General features: G+C 40.7%; 1 protein-coding gene across 1 annotated transcript in view; it reads left to right on the top strand.

Moving 5' to 3' along the window:
* Positions 1 to 2540: 2540 nt before the first annotated feature.
* Positions 2541 to 20595, top strand: part of LOC119781442 (NXPE family member 3-like) — a 45334-nt gene continuing 27279 nt past the window's right edge. Inside the window, exon 1 of the mRNA XM_038281917.1 lies at positions 2541 to 2726. Within this exon, the coding sequence (XP_038137845.1) occupies positions 2541 to 2726 (186 nt within the window). The remainder of the gene's footprint in view (positions 2727 to 20595) is intronic.

The raw sequence follows: 20595 nt of genomic DNA, 5'->3' as shown, positions 1-20595 counted from the left end.
TTAAACAGGCAAGAGACTCTGGAGTGCTTCCATGGCAAGGACAAGGACAATGACCACGATCCGGCTCAGAGTGAAGCTTTCAAACAGTTTATATAGTGAGAGGTTAATCAGCAGAGCTGATTGGAATCAGCTGAGTGCTGAAAACCAGCTCCCAGGAGGATCCACAGCGCCCTCTGGTGGGCAACCTCTGGATCCCAACAGGAAAAGAAGCCCTCAGGAAGGGATCCAAACAGCCCTCTGGAGGGCAAACCTTTGGATCCCAACAATTTTCAATTCAGTTTATTTATTTAGCACTAATTCACAACATTATTCACAACATATTTCTCCTCTACCACTGCCATGAAGTTTTTAAAGCTGGGCTTGTCGATCAAAGACAAGCCCAGTCTGTGATGCCCCTGGCTGTACACCTGCACTGCACTGTGGCTGATAAAATTAGATGGGGTGGACCCAGCATCGTGTATTTTTTTCAAAAGAAGCTGCAGTTTGCTGCTCTTTTATTCTAGCCTTATGTAAAGTTTTTGTAGCCAAAGGTTATTATGAACGGTGGGACCGAAACAGGGGGGCTAATCATCGCCTCCCTATCTGTATGGGTTGCATACATGCATGCGTATGGCCCAAGGGCATATATGTCACGTAGCGTTGCGTCAGTGACATCAGTGCTACGTGACAGTTTGACAGCCCGTCTGCCGTTTTTTTTTTTTTTTTTTTACCTCTTCTGTGTGCGGGTAAGGTGAACGGCGATCAGTCAAGTTAGTAAAACAAAAAACACTTAGAAATAAAATATAGTTCACAAGTCAGAAATCACCAGTCTAAGTCGAGTCTGAAGTAATTAAATATGCGACTTAAGTGTGACTTGAGTACGAGTCACAAACTCGAGTCCCCATCTCTGCCTTGATGCATCCATTTTGACTGTATTTATTTTTACCACTTTGTTATCAGCAAAAATAAGGTCTTATGTTAATAAGAAATTAGATTGTGTTCTTCATCAAGCAGCATTCATCAATCCTTGTAAGGAAGAGAATACCCAATCTTTGCCAATGTTCTGTCTATTCTGATCAGATAAAGGATTCCACTACTTAAGAAATAAAAGAACAGGGAGGGTTTCTCACTAAGCCAGTTTTCCACAGAACATTCAATTACCAAAACATCTAACACTGAAAAACAGCTTCAAATGTGTCAGTTAAGATTCTGACCTAGTCTTGTCTAACCAGTGTTCTGCTTGAGGGAAGACGTTAAACTTTAAACAAAACAAAAATTGGTGTCTAACCCACATTTCAGAAAGGTTAGGATCTGTGAGGCAGAGAGAAACAGGATCAGAAAGGTTCACAAAATCAGGGTTTCTGATCAGGTAGGTTGGCTCAGGTCTTGCAATACCATTACTGGCAAACACTCTGGCCGGGAAGTGTCAGCCTCTTCCTCCTTAAAGCTGAAGTCTGTAAGTTTTTAAAAATCACTTTTTTGTCATATTGGCTAAAACTGTCCCTATGCCCAGACAGCAGTACATGTGATATGTAACCTGTGAAAAAAACTGCTTCAATTGGTCCCGCATACTGCCTGTATTTCAATCTGGAAAGAATAATTCGGGACGAGTCAAAACAACCAATCACAGCCAGAGGAGCGTCTGATGGAGTGTCAACCACAGCTCACACACGCTGATTACCACCCCGCCCCCGCCCCCACCCCCACCCCCTCACCGCTTAACCTGCCGCTGCCGCAGTCAGGAGGACGCGCGTGGAAGTCATGGCGGAGCGACAGCCACCAGCGAAAGAGAAACTGCCCTTACTGCCCCTGCCGACAACTGCTTACACGGCAAACTTTGGTATAACCAGCATCTTATATCTAGCTGCTTGGAGGTGAGTGTTATCGCTCTTACCGGTTCACACTCCATGCCGCGTACGCTGCTTGGACGCTTCTGGTCGCATGCGGTAGCCGCGCAGATGCTGTGAGAGGGGGGGAGCTTGGAGGTGGGGCATGAGTGAAGCAGAGAGGGTGCAGGAGTGGCGTGAAACCTGTTTTTCTTCAAATTTTCAGTCGAAGTCTGCTCTCTTCTCAATGTTACAGACTGCAGCTTTAAATAGGTCTCCTGATGAGCAGGCAGGAAACAGGTGTGTAGAAGGAGTCTCATGCCCTCAGGAAGAAGATCTCAGGCGCCCTCTTGTGGAGAAGGTAGACAAAGCCTCCAGATCCCAACAAAAATAAGCTCACATTGCAGTTCTAAAAGGAATATTCCCCATCACAGTTCCTCTTTGTGACCATAAAAGTAGCTTATCAATTATGTGGACAAAAATAAATGGAAAAATAAATCAATATACTAAAAGTTTGGCTTTAAAAAGTAAATTTTAGCTTATGATCAGGTAACTAAAGTACTCTAAAACTGAACTCAAGTTACATATAAAAAAGAGTTTAGTTGGGGGGTGGCCTAGGTCTCAACATGGAGTAGACGTGTTTTGAGGGAGCTCCGACTTAACTCCACTATTTTCTCAACCTAAATAATAATATTTAAACTTCTGCCTAGCATATTCATAGTGCACCATCACACTATGAACAGAACGACCAAGCCCAAACTTAATAAGAAAGACAAAGGCTCGGGGGAGGAAACTTTGGACGACCGGACCAAACTAGCAAGCCTGGAAGTGGCTAAGGCTAACACAACCCCCATGTGCACTCCAGGTCCATCGGCCACCAATGAGGACGTTCTGTCAGCTATAAGTAAGCTTAGCAGCACGGTAGACACGAGGTTTACTGAGCTCAACGGATCAATTTCCAGTCTCAAAGCGGCGCTTTCGGATATTTGTGACCGTGTGACATCAACTGAGGCCGCAGTTGGGTCACAGGATAGACGGAGCTACAGAAAAGTTACGACAGTCTGGCAGCTCAATGCTCACTACAGCAAGCAAAGCTGGAGGATTTGGAGGCGCGCTCACGCCGGCAGAATATCCTACCGCCCAATTTCATTGTTACCTCTAGAAACCAAAATTCTTGGGAAAATTCTAGACAATAGACTCAAAGAACACAATGGTTTAATCGTCCACCCGGATCAGACTGGCTTTATGCCAGGTAGGCATATGTTTTTTAACCTGCGGCGTCTTTTCAATATTCTATATTCAAATCATTCAAATGAGTCCATTTTTATCTCGTTAGACGCACAACGTGCATTTGACCAAGTAGAATGGCCTTATATGATGTATGCTCTCAAAAAATTTGGTTTTGGACCCATGTTTACAGAATGGATTGAAATAATTTATTCACACCCAACTGCTTCCGTCATTACTAATCAGAATATCTCCTGTCCCTTTGCTATTCATCGCGGTACACGTCAAGGCTGCCCCCTCTCCCCATTTCTCTTCTCAATCATCATTGAACCTCTGGCCGCCAGCATAAGACAAAACCCCTCAATTTCCCCTATTGAGATATTTAATTGTAAGCATCATATTTCGCTGTATGCGGATGATATACTTTTGTATGTCTCTAACCCACGTAAATCGCTGTCTCATCTTTTGACACTGATCAACAGTTTTGGCAGTTTCTCAGGTTTCTCTATTAATTGGGACAAAAGTGAGCTATTGCCGCTTACCACAGATGCTGATTTGGTATATTTGACGTCCACATCATTTAAGATAGCTTATGAATCCTTTACATATTTGGGCGTGTTGGTAACAAAAAAAACAGAAGATCTTTTAAGGCTGAATTGGCAAAGTAAAATTCTTCAACTCAAGCAGAATATTGGTGGTATTACCGCGTTTCCTTCATTTATTTCAATCTGTCCCATGTTTTATAGGTGTATCCTTCTTCAGAAAATTAGATTCTATTATTATTCCCTTTATTTGGGGCTATAAAAGAGTCAGAATTTACAAAAAACACTTATGTAAGCCGGCGATGGATGGTGGGTTCTCCTTACCCGATTTTAAAGGAATAGTACACCCAAAACATGATTAGCCTTCATTTTCTACTCACCTCCATGCTGAACAACACTCTGGAGTACTTTTTTGATATCTCAAATGCATCTGGAGATCTGGGAGGCTTCTTGCTGTCTGCTGACATTCAAATAATGGAGGTCCATGGCGCCCGAGACAGAAAGGTCCATAAAAGTCCACAAAAACGTGTCAATATTCCTCCATACTGCTCGTCCAATGTAATCCAAGTGTCCTGAGTGGGTAGCATCCAGAATTTACTCGAAACGAAGTCATTTAGAATGTTTTTAGAGCATAAACAGTAGTGTATAGGATTTCCTAATAGCGCCCCCATGCGCGCTCACGATTCTACGGAAGCCGGCAGATAAAAAGAGGTAAAAGAAAAAACCTACAAAAAAAGACCCAAAACTGCATGGAATCAAAAAGAGACAATCTTCATTGTAGATCTTGTTTTAAATCAAAAATGTCTTTTTGTCTACCTCAGAGTCAAAAACTCCATTCATTCATTCATTCTCTGATCCATCATCTGCTTTGTCTTTGGGGTGAACTGCTGTCTGGAAACTACAGCATGTACAGCACTGGCAAAGCAATGTTTCAGCCTGTTGGCTTGAACCGTTGTCTTCTCCAAATCTAGCATTTTGTCATTTGTACACAGTATAATCATTACCTATTGCTTAAGTAAAATGAATTGGCATATTTACTCCAGATTGGTCCAAGATACAATTAATTGTTTCCAATCAATTGTCAGTAATTAAAAGAATATGTCAAGCAAAACGTTTTTATCATACAAGTTATTTGTATGTTTACCTTAGTCACACATATTTATTTATACTGACTAAAAATAGGTCATTCTGAATCTAAGGAATTAGTTACTGTACAGCAGTAGTGACAGCTGCACTCTGAACATAGGGGAAAACATCATGTATTGCATTAACAAATTACCTTGGGCAACAAAAGAGGACTCAAATGCAGGACCGAACTCAGGGAAATTAAGTCAAAAAAAATAATTGAATGCATTACTGCACAATGAGTTTGAGCAACTTGTAAAAATCACAAAAAAGGCTGGTCAAAACACAAATTGAGCTACTAGCTTAGCTGCTGGCAAGGTAGAACAAAGGCTGCTACACTTGACAAAGAAGGTTGCAGAGGAAGAGGTTGAAATAAGCGAGGCAATTGATTAATTAATTAACTAGGATGCAATTAATTTCGTCCTAGTTGACGAAATTAAGGATTTGTTGAAGCGGGGTCATCTGAATGAAGTCATACAGCACAACCAGGCAGCAGACAAGTTGCGGATCGGAGGCCCTTTAAGATGAGCTTTGGATGCCGATTGGCTTTCGTGGAGGTGTGTAATTCAAAGCTGATTGGCTGTGTCGTAGGTGGATGAAGGAGAGCAGTTTCTTCAGTTGAACATCGGCCTAGGCTCCATTTCAAAAAACAACTGAGCCAGACACAAAATGACAAAAGGGAGAGAAAGAAACTAATCAGCAGAGCCGCATGTGACACAAATGTTGAAACACATACTTCTCAAAAAATATTTGAAAGCTCCTCATGGAAAAATAGAGTAACCTACAGGAATATGAATAAAACGAGATCTACATGATAATGGATTAAGACATATCCACCTGTTTAATGTTAATATATCAGGTTTTTGCTTGTGGCTCCAAATAGTGTGGTAAGTGAGTGAAACGAAAATCTTGTCTTAAGCATGAAATTGTTAGTTTCCATATTGTACATTCTAATGTTTTGGAAGGGATTGTTATTCTTTTTTTAACAATTTTTTAATAATTTACATAACATTTCCTGACAGAAATTCAAGTAAGAGACATCACAATAAACATGCTTAACAAAGTCTTGATTATAATATTATTTACTTTCGATATCAGATCTATTTTCTTTTTAATATTTCCCCAATTTCTTCATATTGCTGTGCAATCCCAAAAGATGTATGCGGTGTCTCCAGAATTTCGCTATTATAATGCTACATTGGGATTTTTTTTTAAGATTTGAAGGTAATAAAGGGAGTATTAAAGTACCTGATTTCCCATTCAATTTCTTTCCATAGTTCGCTGCTAATTCCCATTTGACAATCTCTATATGCCCACTCATGTAGAATCTTCAATTATATTTAATTCTAATTCCCATGTTTTCCTTGATGTAGTTTAAGGTTTCTAAAATGCCTTTTTTATTTATTTGATAAGTGGTTTTTTTGTTGGGAAATGTCTCTCTATAACGCTAATAAAGTGCTCTTTTATTTCATTTTTTTTTTTTTTTCTGACCAAATCTCTTTCTTTATGAATTGTGACATCATGTCTTACCTGAAGGTATCTATTTGACTGGAGGTTAAATTGTTGTTGAGAGAATGATTTGAATTCTGTTCCTAGAAAGAGTTGGTTGATTGTACAGTACAGGGATTTCAGTAAGTCGGCACCTTATTTTTTTATTTCTTTGCAAAGAGAGAACAGTTCATCATACAGCCCTTACTGCTTGGTATTTAGCCCTGTTCTGCCTGGGCAGAGTATGCTCCCCTTACTTACAATAGATGGAAAGTAGTCAGAGTAAAAACAAATTACAGACACTTTGGTTAAACAGTAACATGTTATAAATAATCCTTGAGAAACAATCTGGCTTGTCAGGTCTACAAACACCCTCGCACTGGGGAATTGTGTGGCCTTGCAGGTGAAACATTCTGAGTGAAAACTTTTAGAGTGAGTAAATAGGATAAATGAATATATAAAATAACAGAAACAAAATTTTCCAACCACAGAGACTCCTCCTCTGTTGTTAGGTAATCTAAGTCATTTCAATCTTACCCTTGGTCTCTCACCTTGCCAGACAGATGTTGAGATTAGTTTGACTAACATGTTTAAAGTGGAAGCAGGTACTTTTACAGGAAGGGGCTAAAACAAAATAAGAAGTTCAGGCAACAGGTTCAATTTGTTTTTGTCATTCTACCCATTAAAGAAAGAGGGAGGACCTACCAGCGTGTCACGTCATTTTTTTTATTTGTCTAATTAATTTGCTGTAATTGGCCTCGAACAGATGAGTGGGGTTAGGTGTGATAATGGTTCTCAGATATATAAATCCTTGTTTGGACCAGCGAAAGGAGACACAGTTGTTTAGCTATATAGGCCAGGCACTTCATATCATCATGGCTTCTGAATCAGTCTCATTTATTTTGTATTCAGACACTGACCCATATTCATACAGGCGTTTCATGAATGCCAGGATGGAAAGCAGTGGATTTGATATGTGAAATATTGTCCATGAACAGATCTTTCTTGTGGATTGACCCCCTTCATCTGATATCCCTTAAATCTGTACATTTAGACAAATAGCCTCTGCTAGAAGTTTAATACTTGGGGCAAATAAGATAGGTGACACGCACCTCGCACAATCCTTAAAATTCGGACGATTAACTAACTTTGGTGCTGAGCTGTTTATACAGTAGATTGATCCACGCCCAAATTCTTTCCCAAAGCCCATTGCTATTTGTCTGTCTTAGAAACACCCAGTTGACTTGATCAAATGCTTTCTCAGGGTCTAAGCTGTAAATGACACACAAAACTGAACCGGACCGTGCCAGGCACAACCGAACAGTGCTAAACTGGTACTAGTTCAACAGTAGGGCTCGGTGCGGTTCAGTTCTGGCTCATTTCAAAGATTAAAAAAAGCACACAGCAGACCACGTCATATCCTTACAGTCAACCTCCATAATCATGAAATTTCAGACATTCATAACAGTACTTGCTTCCCTACTGTGCCACACGATTTCCAAAGATGATTCGGCTTAGCGCTGTAACGAACCTTATGTGTGTTGTTTTTTCCTGAATCTGTAAGCTTATTTAGACTAGTGGATATGACAGACTATCGTTTGTCATATCCACTTCCCAAAAGCCGACTCTGTCAAGTAAATTTACCAAAGCGTGTAAACGGTCGTAAGGAACCAAGCTCGGCACGGTTAACTGATCCAAGCTCGGTCTGAACTCAGCACAGATCAGTTTCAGAGAGTAGTGTAAATGGGGCTATTGTCTGCAGGTTCAGGGCTCTCCTTATTTTATTCTTCCTTGACGCCCTTGTATGAATTCTGTTTGTATGTTGTAATTTCGAATTTTTTCTCTTTTAAATTCTAGTTCCTTATCCATATATACACTGTGTGCAGAATTATTAGGCAAGTTGTATTTTTGAGAAATGTATTATTGGGCCACAATTGTGTTCTCAATCAACCAAAAAGAATCCTTAATATGAAAATTTCATATTTTTGGAAGATGATGTGTTTTTTTTTAGATTTGGCCATTTTATGAGGACGTCTGTGTGTGCAGGTAAATATTACTGTGCAGAATTATTAGGCAGCATAATTAAAAACAAATATGTATGTTGGGATTAAATATTGTGAGTTCATATTTCATATAGGACAAGAATGAATTTGACGGACAAAGGGATTTTCAAACAGAGCTTTCCTGCAGGATGAGAAAGGCTAGCTGCTCACAGTTCAGCACCTTTCTGCCCCCCAATCAGAACAGCAGTCTTTTATTAACAGAGCACAAACAGATGGGTGGGTTTTATGACCCTAGAATGACCAACTGGCTGAGAGGCAGGTCATAAAAGTTTATGACCCTGTAAATGCCTTCTGGCTGAAGGCAAGTCTAGAATGACCCTCCTGATTGAATCACAGGACAGAATGTAGCATCTTATTTCTTCAATGTTTCATATGCACACACATTAACTTTATAATATTTATTCAATAAACCTAACATTTCCCTCCTCTTGTGCATATGAACACCAGCATCTTTCAATTCATATTGTATGCATAGAAGTAGGAATATGAGTACAAACATAACAGTCTGTTTTGTTCAAATCTTCAGCAACGCGCTTGGAATGCTGCCACCACATATTGGCACTGTAGGATGACTTGCTGTGGATCCATCAAAGACCATTCTGTTCCTCCTTTGTTACAGTCAGTTTGAGTCTCTAGGAACACCAGTCCAGCGGTCATCACCAGGCAGCAAAACCACTTTGGTTTTTCCCATCTTCATCAGTCCCTCTAAGGTAGCACCCACTAACCGGACTCTAAAAGACTGGGTTAGGTTGGTTTCTTCACCAGCGTTGAGACGATTGGTCCTAAAACTTTGTAAGATTTTTAGGATAACATCCTCAGGTATGATATGTTTACACGCTTTTGCTACTGTCTATGAATTGGCATGTTTTGTGGAAACAATTTCTACCCATTTAGAAAAATTGTTCACTAGGACTAGGCAGTACTTGTACTGTTCACTTGGGGTCAGCTCAATGTAGTCCATGCTAATTACTTGAAATGGAGCTGTACCTCTTGGTGCCTGTCCTCACTTAGTTTTCTGATTTGCTTGTGAATTGTATTTACAACATGTGGGACTGCAAAATTTTAAAAGCAGTAGTAGTTACACACCTGTGTGTGTGTTACTATACTATATTCATCATAACTCCCTGCTGGTTTCAATCAGAATCAGAATAATTCCAGAGGGAAATTACTTTTGCTACATGCAAGTTACAGTTATATATATATATATATATATATATATATATATATATATATATATATATATATATATATATATATATATATATATATATATATATATATATATATATATATATATATATATCATATGTCATCAGAGCGATGTGTCTGTCTCGCTGTCAGCTCCCAGATCAGCTTCTCTGATTGGTTGATGCGGCGCTTCCAGCAGCAAAACTTAAATTTTTCCATCTCGAGCTGCAGCAGCAGCGCGTTGGTGGCGCGCTCCCGACGCGCTGCACCTGCTCCTCAAAACGCACTGCGAGACCTTTTGCTGCGCCTATACGCACGTCAACCATTGACTTTGCATGTAAACTCGCTGCGTCTGCTGCACCTGCTGCGTCCGGTTCACACCGATGTCGAGCGGTTGAATAACAGCGAGCACAGCGTTGGTTTGTTTCACCATGTTTTTCACATCAGCTGTGAGATGGGCACGGATGGAGTCACATATTAACAGCGATGGTGATGAGTGGAAAAAAACCACCTGGTCTCCATACATTCACCTCCCTCAGCCAATCTTTTATCATCTCCTCAATGAGGTGGTCTCAAAAGTCGCAGTTGCAACACACATAGGGCGCACCGCACCAAAGGGCGCACCGCACATTTTGAGAGAAAAAAAAGACGTTTATGTGCGCCTTATAGTCGTGAAAATACGGTAGCTTTTTACCTTCTTTTGAAATAACATGGCCTAAATAACAGACTTCTTTCTGCACCTGGTTTTATACTTTTGTTTGCATCACGGTTTAGCAGATAATGCTTTATCCGCAGCCTTTATTGCAACTTAGGAACTATTTTAACTGGATCTACAGTTGTCAACAGTCCTACATCAATTTTTCCTGTAGACCACAGAGCATTTAAAATATCTTTTAAATCATTTTCATCAGATTGTGATAGCAAAGGATGCTGAGTTATTTTATCTCATGCTAAATCTTGGACCCAAGCTTCTGCATTAAACAGAACTTTATAAGGCTGTTTCCGTAGTTGGAACAGAACAAACTCCCATGTGTTTACATATTTTGCATAGCCATGATTGTGATTTCCTGCTTCAGAAAGTGTTTTTCAAACTTTTCATCTGGGGTTAAGCACAAATTCATAGTGGTCTACTGTTCAACTAACAGAGTTTCATCCTGTGGATCTGACAATGTGCTTCTAGCATAGTGCATATAGATACAAGAAGATTTTGTTGAAACGCTATTTATATGTTCCACACATTCAGCCTTCATGCCACCCTGTTTGGGAAAAATTGCTTGCATTTTCCCATCAATTCCCATCCTAACAAATTAATGTGTTGAGTTGGTGATATTACTACAGAAACATAGAACCTTGCAATCTTTTGTTTGGATGTTTTCTACTTTTAATCCTTTGACATCCACTCCTAGGATGTTTGACCATTTGCTGATTTTACAAAAATTAGCATTTTAGATGGTTTTAGTCCTACATTATCTTTAATGCAAATTTTACAGGCTCCTGAATCGCATATAAGTCTAACTGCTTGTCTAATAATTGTTAGAACTATTCATGTTTTTTCCTTTAGTGCATTTAATATCCCCCATGCTTCATACACATCTACTATTTTAATGGCTCCCCCATTTGCTCAAACACCTATTCACACTCAGATGAAGAACTGCCCCTGTGAACTCTTCCTTCCTGGTCTGCTTTTACTGGTCTGGGCTGAAAGCCCCCTTTGAAGTTCTAGAACCGCCCCTGCATCCTTGATGCCTTTTGAAATTTCACATGTTTTTGTTAGTGCAACAATCTCTGCAGTTTACACAGAATATGATGATTTTAAGGCAGCACTGCAAAGGGTTTTTTTTTTAACTCATCTACAATTGTAAAAACAACTAATTTCTTTCTGGAAATGGACACATCCACGTACAAATTTTAAAACCCCTCCTATGGTTCATCTTTTCCCCTGGGTGGTTAGATCCAGGTAGTAAAATGTTTTTGGGGATGAGCCTGAATGTATCACATGTGTGTCAGCTGCTTTTAGCTCTGAAATCCTAATAATGAATTCCTGACTTTTTACCCACGACTGAACTATCAGTCACTAGGTGCATTTGAGTTTTTTTTGTTTTTAGTTTCCCAATCCTGAGCATGCAAAGCATACTCCATCAATGTGTTAAAATTTGCAGTTTTCCATCCAACCAAATGTTTTTCCAAATGACCTCTAATTTCTGGACAGAGATTTAGTAAGAACGGGAGGTTGTTTCCACAGACGTTGGGCTGCCTCACAGACCGCATTAACCTGTCTTTCTAGGTCCCCATGCCCCGGAGGCAAAATTTCAGCTGGATTTCCTCCATGCCCAGTATATTGTTTCCTCACTTGAGCCCAATTATGGCCCAAACTACACTTCATAGCTTTTTCTATTTCTGCCCCATTTAATTTGTAAGAATCAATGAGGTTTTTAATATCCTCTGACCATTTAACTGGGTTTTGTCTGGCTGGAGTTAAACCTTGACAGGCAGTCTGCATTTCTACATCTATTCATGGCCTATACACAAGAATGGTGGGCCTATTATTTAATGGGTCATTATCTTGGGGTCCCGTGCGTTGGCCATAATAAGGGTTGGCCACCTCTAACATTGGAAAAGCACATGTCCGCCCCCCCCCCAGGATCTTTGTCCTGTTCTTGGTTTTTTAACAGGCAATATGGGTGTATTACATTTACAAGTTGAATCTTCAATCAAAATTCCAGCTTTCAACATGTCATCAATTGCAGGTTTAATTCCTGCCAAATGACATAGTTCCTGCCACTGTCTCCCTGATTTCCTGGACAGTGAAACATGCGGGGACATTCCCCATTCTTGCTGCAACAAGGGCTGTGCCTGGGGGTTGAGAGAGATTGATGCTACTGAATCCCCAGTTTCTGTGCTGTACACATACTTAATCTGGATGAACTGGGGTCCCAGCTTGTGAATGTGTCTGTATGTAGCTTACATGACTAAAATAGTTTTCTGGTGGGTTATTTATTTTTTATTTATTTTTTTCGGTTCCGAACCTAATAGTTTTGGAGACTATGCAGGCGCATTAGGAAGGCTGTCTGCTAGATCAACGCTGCAGTCATCGATCCATAGACATACTCCCCCGCTGCTGCAAATTCAAGCTGTCTCCCTCTAAACTGTGTTTCATTAGCTTTTGGACGCACAAACAACTTAAAAAACCCACAACCATAATTTTAACGACAGAAACACATAACATTAAAAGACGAACAAACACAACATTAGATCTATTTATTTAAATATATTTATTTTATTTTTTTTCACTAGTGCTTGTTTTTAGCCGGCACATAACATTTCTCCATTGATCTACTTCCACACATCATCTATTTCATACTTTTACTTCCACTTCTACAAGTATTTTAAATTACTTGGATCAATCTGACACAAACTTTTCATCCCCTTTATGATCTTCTCTATACTCTTCCCTGAACCCATCCTTTTTAATTCTTTTACCTCCCTGGCTCACTTTAGTTCTATTATTTTATCATTTAGTTCTTATTATTTTATCTTGGATTAGAGGCATCCCTCAAACCCATATTTTTTCCAAACTATTTATTCAAGTGTTTATTTTTTGTTGGATCCTGCGCTTCTACAAACTTCTAATCGTAGATTCTAAATTATCTCTAATTTATTTTGACCTTTTCCCATTTTAAAGAATTTAGTCCAGTACAAACACCAAGGGTATTCTACGCACTGGATGTTTATTCAGCATGACAGCACCCAAACACTGTTGTGGTAATTTCTGCTTCTACCTTTTCAGGTGAGAAATTCTTGCTTCTGCATCCACAAGAGTTATACTGTATTAATTCCTGCTGTTTTAGTATGAAACAATGGAACCTGAAAGGTTCCATTGTTTCATTGTTTCCTCACACACTTTCACACAGTCACAAACACCTATTCTAAGGCCTAATATATTTTTTATTTTAACCAACATAGAAAAAAAACACCTATCGTTACGTGTACACTTTGGAGTCTCCAACTCCAGGCCCTCGCATGCACCGGATAGCCAGATGCCGTATCTGCTATCCCTGCTGCGGCAGCTGCAAACCTTACTATCTCGAGAACAACACAGAGTCTCACACTCTAACGCACAGAATACCCAGATTCCATATCCGTAAACAAGACTTGGTCTCGTCAAATATTCACCAGAATGTTGGGATTTAATATTGTGAGTTCATATTTCATATAGGACAAAAATGAATTAACTTTATAATATTTATTCAATAAACCTAACAATGTACTCATCTCACTTGTTTATTTTCACCAGGTAAACCAATATAACAACTCAGAATTCAGAAATAAACATTTGTGACCTTCAAAAACAAAAAACAAAACAAATCAGTGACCAATATAATCACCTTTCTTCACCATGACGCTCAAAAGCCTTCCATCCTTAGATTCTGTCAGTGTCTTGATCTGTTTGCAATCCACATTGCGTGCAGCGTCCACCACAGCCTCACAGACACTGTTCAGAGAGGTGGACTGTTTTACCTCCCTGTAGATCTCACATTTCATGAAGGACCACAGGTTCTCGATGGGGTTCAGATCAGGTGAAAAAGGGGGCCATGTCATTATTTTTTCTCCTTTTAGACTTTTTCTGGCCAGCGATGCTGTGGTATGTTTTGATGAGTGTGACGGAGCATTGTCCTGCATGAATATCATGTTTTTCTTGAATGATGGCAACTTCTTCTTTTACCACTGTTTGAAGAAGGTGTCTTCCAGAAACTGGCAGTAGGTCTGGACGTTGATCTTGACTCCATTATCAACCCCGAAAAGGTCACACGAGCTCATCTTTGATGAAACCAGCCCATACAAATACCCCACCTCCACCTTGCTGGCATCTGAGTCATTAAGGAACTTGCTGCTCTTTACTGATCCAGCCTGGTGCCCATCCATCTGGCCTATCAAGACTCACTCTCATTTCATCAGACCAAAACACCTTGGAGAAATCAGTCTTCAGATATTTCTTGGCCCAATCTGGACATTTTGTCTTCTCTGTCTTGTTCAAAGGTGCCCTTTTTTCGGCTTTCCTAACCTTGGCCAGGTCCCTGAGTATTGACCACCTTGTGCTTCTCGGCACTCCAGACATGTTGCAGCTATGAAATATGGCACAACTGGTGGCCATATTTTGCGTGCCGGAGGGCACGTCTTCTTTTTTCAACACGCCTTTTGCTCTCCTGTTGGGTAATTGCCATGAACAGCTTGATTGTGCGATGATCCCGCTTCAAAAGCTTGGCAATTTCCAAACTGCTGCACCCCTCTGAAAGACATCTGACAATTTTTGACTTTTCAGTCTGTCAAATCTCTTTACTGACCCATTTTGCCAAAGGAAAAGAAGATGACTAATAATTAAGACCAAACTTCTATAGGGTGTTGATGTCATTAGGCCACACCCCTTCTCATTACAGAGATGCATACCACCTGATTTACTTAATTGGTAGTTGGCTTTAAAGCCTATACCGCTTGGAGTAGGACAACATGTATGAAAAGGATGATATGGTCAAAATACTCATTTGCCTAATAATTCTGCACACAGTGTAGTTATTTGTAATAAGATGCAAATAAGTCTGAGATTTTAATTGGGTCTATCTCAATCTGACGGGTTCTGGATCTTGGGAACTGCAAAACTGTCATGATGGGTCAAAGGGAGCAAGCCCATATGCAGAACACACACGGAGGAGGCAGGGAAAAAGTTAAACAGAGTTTATTGTTGCACAAACACAAGAATCATGAATAAGTTCTGAAACAGGGTTGGGCTGGTTAACTGAAGTCTTGACTGGGACCAGAGACAGTTGGTTAGCAGAGTTCACGAGGAGCTAAAGCTTCTTAACCTGACAACAGCCAGATGCATGTCTCACTCCGCCTAGCTCCGCTCACATACATCTGGGAACCCGCCATAGGAATTGCCTTTACTGAAGGCTGGGCCTTATCAAAACTCCTTGCATATGATTGGATAAGCCACTTGTCTGTCATCTTTATTGACGTGCTATTTCAACCACTCACACCGAAGCTAACCCGTGACGCTGTGAGAGGAGGAGCCATTTGGTAGATCAAGCTCTTGCCAAATCCGGTCGGGAGAAGGGCGAAAACATCGTTTCCACCAACAAAAGCCTTCAAAGTCGTTCTCTGATGTTCTTTTAATTAAACAATATCAGATAGATTGGACAACACAGAAGAAATAGCAGCATCAATGCTAACGCTTGCTTCCTCAATGCGAGCCGCCATTGTTGTTGGAATCTCACTGTCGCTTCTCCACTCCAGGACACACCCACCCTGCGTCCTGATTGGCCAGACCATAAATTCGGTTGGGGAAATCACTTTCAATGAGCGGGTTCCAAGATGTATGTGAGTGGAGCTGGGCGGAGCGAGACATGCATCTGGCTGTTGTCAGGTTAAAAGCTTCTAGCTTCAGACTAAACATGGCAGACCTTAATCTGAGCTTCCAGCTCATCACGGAGAACGGCAGGGGATATCCACATAGGAATCTTCAGATTTATTCCACATAGGAATCTTCAGGTTCATTCCACATAGGAATCTTCAGGTTGGCTCACCAGGGCTGATTGGCAGGTTAAGCTCACCCAGAGCTTCAGGCTAGAGACAGGTCTCCTGTGAGGCAGCTCTTCCAGAGCTTCAGGCCAGAGACAGGTTTCCCGTAATGCAGCTCTCCCAGAGCTTCAGGCCAGAGGCAGCTCATCCAGAGCTTCAGACTAGCGACAGGTTTCTAAACTAAGATCAACACTGCGGCGTGGAAGCAAGGTCTGGCAGGAGCTTATAAAGGGGAAGTCTCCTGATGAGTAGATGCAAAACAGGTGTGCTGGAAGATTCCAGCTCAAGGAGACCCACGGCGCACTCTGCTGGAGGAAGGTGGTAAAGCTCCAGATCCCAACAGTAACTCCAGTCTAAGAGAAAACATAGAAACAGAAGAGGACCCTCGGCGCCCTCTGGTGGGCAAGCCTGAGGATCCCAACAAAAACTAATTTGGGCTTTTCAGAGTTCAAAAGCTGTAATGTACTTGCTTTATTACCCGCTTTGTAATATTTTCTATAGGTATATATGATCACTCCTTCTGCCTTATATGTCAGCTTCATCCGGTTGTTGTCTAACCTCATTTAATCATGCTTTTATCATCCTTTTCAATTTGTTTGCCCCTCATTAACTTTTTAAATTGTGACTCAAATCTTTGTTTTGCCTGCCTTTGTTTCTTTATCCTAGATCAGAGATCATGGATTAGCGGACCGCAGTCCAGACCCACCTACTGGCTAATCTTGACTCAACCTGATTTAAATCATTTATAAATTACTGCTTGTTGTCTGATGGCAGTTTCTAATTTCACTTGCGGCACTTCTCCTGTTTGTACAGTAAAACCCTGCTGGCACCAGGCTACATGTGAAGCATATTAGCCAATGAGCTGTGTCAGTCAGGACTGCGGCTGCTAGGTACTTTTAGACACAGCAGGCAAGCCGGACGTAAAAGAAAGTGTAGACTGCTGGAAGTAGTGTGGTAAACTGGTGACAGAAAAGTGAAATGGCGTGCTCAAAGATGACCCTGCACATTTTGAGTAGATTTAGCTCAACCGGCTGCTGTGAAGCAGGATTCTCCACCATGACCATAATCAAAAATAAATATCGTTCCAGGCTCAAAATGAACACCTTGATATTTGTTTTAGAATGGCTTTGTCGCCATTCAAACTCGGGTTTAAAACCTTGCAGGGCAGCCTACAGCCCACTTCTCTCATTAAGCTGTAACAAAGAAAAAAATTACAAACGGTTATATAGATATTGTGCGTGCTATTTTTTTGCAGCTGTACCATATGCAGTCTGGTTTTACTGGCCAAGTGAAGAAAATCTTGTCACAAATTTTTTTCATGCAGTTTAATTCTACTTCACCATGACGTACCTTAGTGACCTAGCTCAGATATGGACTTTTATAGTTGATGACATACTTTCCAGCAGTCTAGCTGGTGTTATCATCAGAAATGCTGTTTTTTTCTGGTTTTACAAGTTGTGCTCAATACTCAACGCTTGAAATATTACAGATCATTTAATCTTGGTGAGTGGCACTGTGATGTTTCATGCAAGCCTTAAATGCAGTGACCTGGAGTCTTTTTGGCGGAAAATTAGGAAGCATGTCTAGCAAAAACAACTGAGACATCGGTGCAGTATTTCAACAGGTTAACTGATTGCTACTGATTCCCTCCAAAGTGAAAGGCTTGAAATTCTGTGTTTTGCTTGCACCAGGCTACATGTGGCGCTTGGAAAAATCTGTTACAGACATAAAAGACCAGTATAAAGAAAGAATGTTGAGATTTGAGAAGAGACTCAGAAAAATGGAATATAATGAGCTCAGAATGTAGGACCCAGAATTCGAGGTGAGACAGACAGTGGGAAAGATCAAAGCATTTATTAACACAAGCAGAGATACGCAGAGCTGTGGGTCTACAGCGGCTGCGGGGGGAGGTGGGGCACCACCCTTCACAGGCACTCTGGTTTAGGGAGAGAAACACGACAGTGACCACAATAATCTGAAGAAAGATGATTATCCATGTGAGTCACTTACCTGGTTTAACAGTTCAGTCCATCCTTTCGAGTGAGGAAGGATCCAGCCGTTGGACTGCCAACGAGATGCAGCGCGAGCCACTCAGAGTGTCCCCAATTTGGCAGCCTCAGTAAACAAGCACAAATCCAAGCCAGATCAGGAAACAGTTCAGAACAGGAAGGCTCAGAGATCCTGGAGTCTGCAACCCGACTGTGGGCTCAGATCAAAACAGGAACAGAAAGATCCAGGGTTCCAGAAATGCACAAAACATTCAGGCAAGTTGTAAGTTGTGTAAAGGGCCTTCTCCAAAGGAGCTTGAACACCCACAGCCACCCATCCTCATCTGGAGGATGGGGGCCGGTAACAGACATCCCAAGTCTCCCGGGAGTCTCCTTTATATAGATTGTTGTTCACGGATGCCCGCGAGTCAGATAAATTATCCGGGATTATAGACTATGCGAGGTGGTGTCTTTTTAATGCGAGTGAGAGCGTGCAGGCAATACAATAATTGTGCACCATGTGTGGATTAGAACTACTTCGATTGTGCAGACAAGAATTTGTCAGAAAAATAAGTCAATAAGTTTCGGTTTACTCTCTTACAGTCAACTCAGAGAACAGCAAGTATACCATTTTCAGCCCAACCAATGTTAAGCAGGGCTTACACTGTGCCATTTTTTTTGCCCTTTTTGAGGCGACTTTCCAGTCGTGCCAGAATTTTCCGATCGGGCCGACTTTCAGCCTGATTGTGTGTCGTCTAGTGTACAGGGGGTAACGAGGGGCGATCAGCCTCTCACGACCACCTCCTGATCAGGAATGGTGAGGTCGGGAGAAAAATCAAACATGTTTAATTTTCTCCTGACCGTCGTGGACAAATCTCTGTGGGCATGCGCAAATGATTCTTCTTTTTCTTCTTCCTCTCAGATGTAAACACCCAAGCATGGTGGGGGTTAGGGCTGGGCGATATAGAAAAAAAGCTTATCGATAAAAAAAAATGCATATTGATCGATATCGATAATTATTGAAAAAATTTGAAACCATATTTTATGTGCAGCTCTGCCTGGACTTTTTATGATATTGCTAAATGATTTAATTTTAATAAAGAAGACAAACACAGAGTTCCAATTAACTCTTTATTTAACCAAGTTTAACCATAACAGAATTGTTTAAACAAAAATAACTTAAAAGACCTGAGTTATGTTATTAAATTAAAGAAAAATAAATTAAGAGACCTGAGTTATGTTATTAAATTAAGAAAAAATAATTAAAGCGTTATGTTATTGAATACTGACAAAGAAACTAAAGTGAACAGAAAAGTGACCAAAATAAATATAAAAAATAAATAAAAAATAAATAGAACTCAAATTGTTAGCAAGGAAGACAAGTTGGTTCACTTTATGAGGTTTTAAGGCAGCCCTGCTGCATGTCACAACATTCCCACCAGAACTGAAAATCCGTTCAGAAGGAGAGCTGGTGGCTGGGATACATAAGTACTTTTTAGCAAGTAGGCTTAGTCTTGGAAATAGATGCTCATTGTCCTTCCACCACAGTAATGGGTTAACGGAGTCTGCATCTGGTGATTCCAAATATCTCTCCAACTCGCTTTCTACCTTTTCCTTGTCAGTGAGATGTTTTGAGGCAGCGGGGCACTGTTTCTTAAAGAAGCTCCCCAACGATTTCCGCAGCTTTTTCCCAGCTGGTTTATGTTCTCCACTGCCTTCTTCTGTACCTGTTGACACTGCACCTGAAACAGAGGGTGGGTGGGGGGATTCTGAGCCAGAGGGGAGCACAAATAAGTTCTAAAGACAAAAAGTTTTCTATATTGAAACAAAATAATTCTACGTGTTGGGATTTTTAGTACATATGTTGTTTGCCATATGCCAACTGTACACAGAATATAATTATTGTATACTTTTTTTTTAAAGTAAAGGATTTTAACAACTATATAAAAAAACTTCCATCAGTTTAAAAGAAAGCAATCTTTATCAACCCACCTGGTACTTTTGTAGTCCCTGTATGGAACTGGCCAGCATCCATGATTTCAGACACTGCTCTTGTTTTGATGGCTTCAGCTCTGTCTTTCTTAGTATATGCCAGCTTAAATCTGGGGTCAACCAAGGTGGCCATGTCAAGCATGTTTTCTGTGTCAGGATCTGAATATTTTTCATCAAGGTATGCCATGATTTTGGTCTTCATTTCTTTTATGAGTGGTGTGTCTTCTTTACTCACATGCAGGTGTTGAGAACGGAACAGATGGAGCACAGGCTTTACATATGACACAGTTACATATGACTCTCCAGAGAGGCTGTCTGTAAACTCCATCAGAGGACCTAATGCTTCAACAATAGACTCCCAGACCTCTATGTCCTGCCACTGCGGTACCAGATGCCGTGTCTGTTTGTCTGCAGCCAGGACTTTGGAGATGGGCTTCTGTTGCTCCAGCACTCTTGCAATAATTTTTTGTCGAGAGCCCCATCTGGTTGCAGATTCTGTGCATAGTTTGTGAGTGGGGACCCCAAACTCTATCTGAGCCTCCACCAGATCTCTCTTCTTTTTCCAGGAATAGCTAAATGCTGCCACAACTTTTTTGGACACAGC

The sequence above is a fragment of the Cyprinodon tularosa genome, unplaced genomic scaffold (genome assembly GCF_016077235.1).
Source record: "Cyprinodon tularosa strain WSP-4 unplaced genomic scaffold, ASM1607723v1 ctg177, whole genome shotgun sequence".
NCBI classification, from domain to species: Eukaryota; Metazoa; Chordata; class Actinopteri; order Cyprinodontiformes; family Cyprinodontidae; genus Cyprinodon; species Cyprinodon tularosa.
Note: the sequence above shows the minus strand (reverse complement) of the source record. Positions and strands in the feature narration are given on the sequence as shown.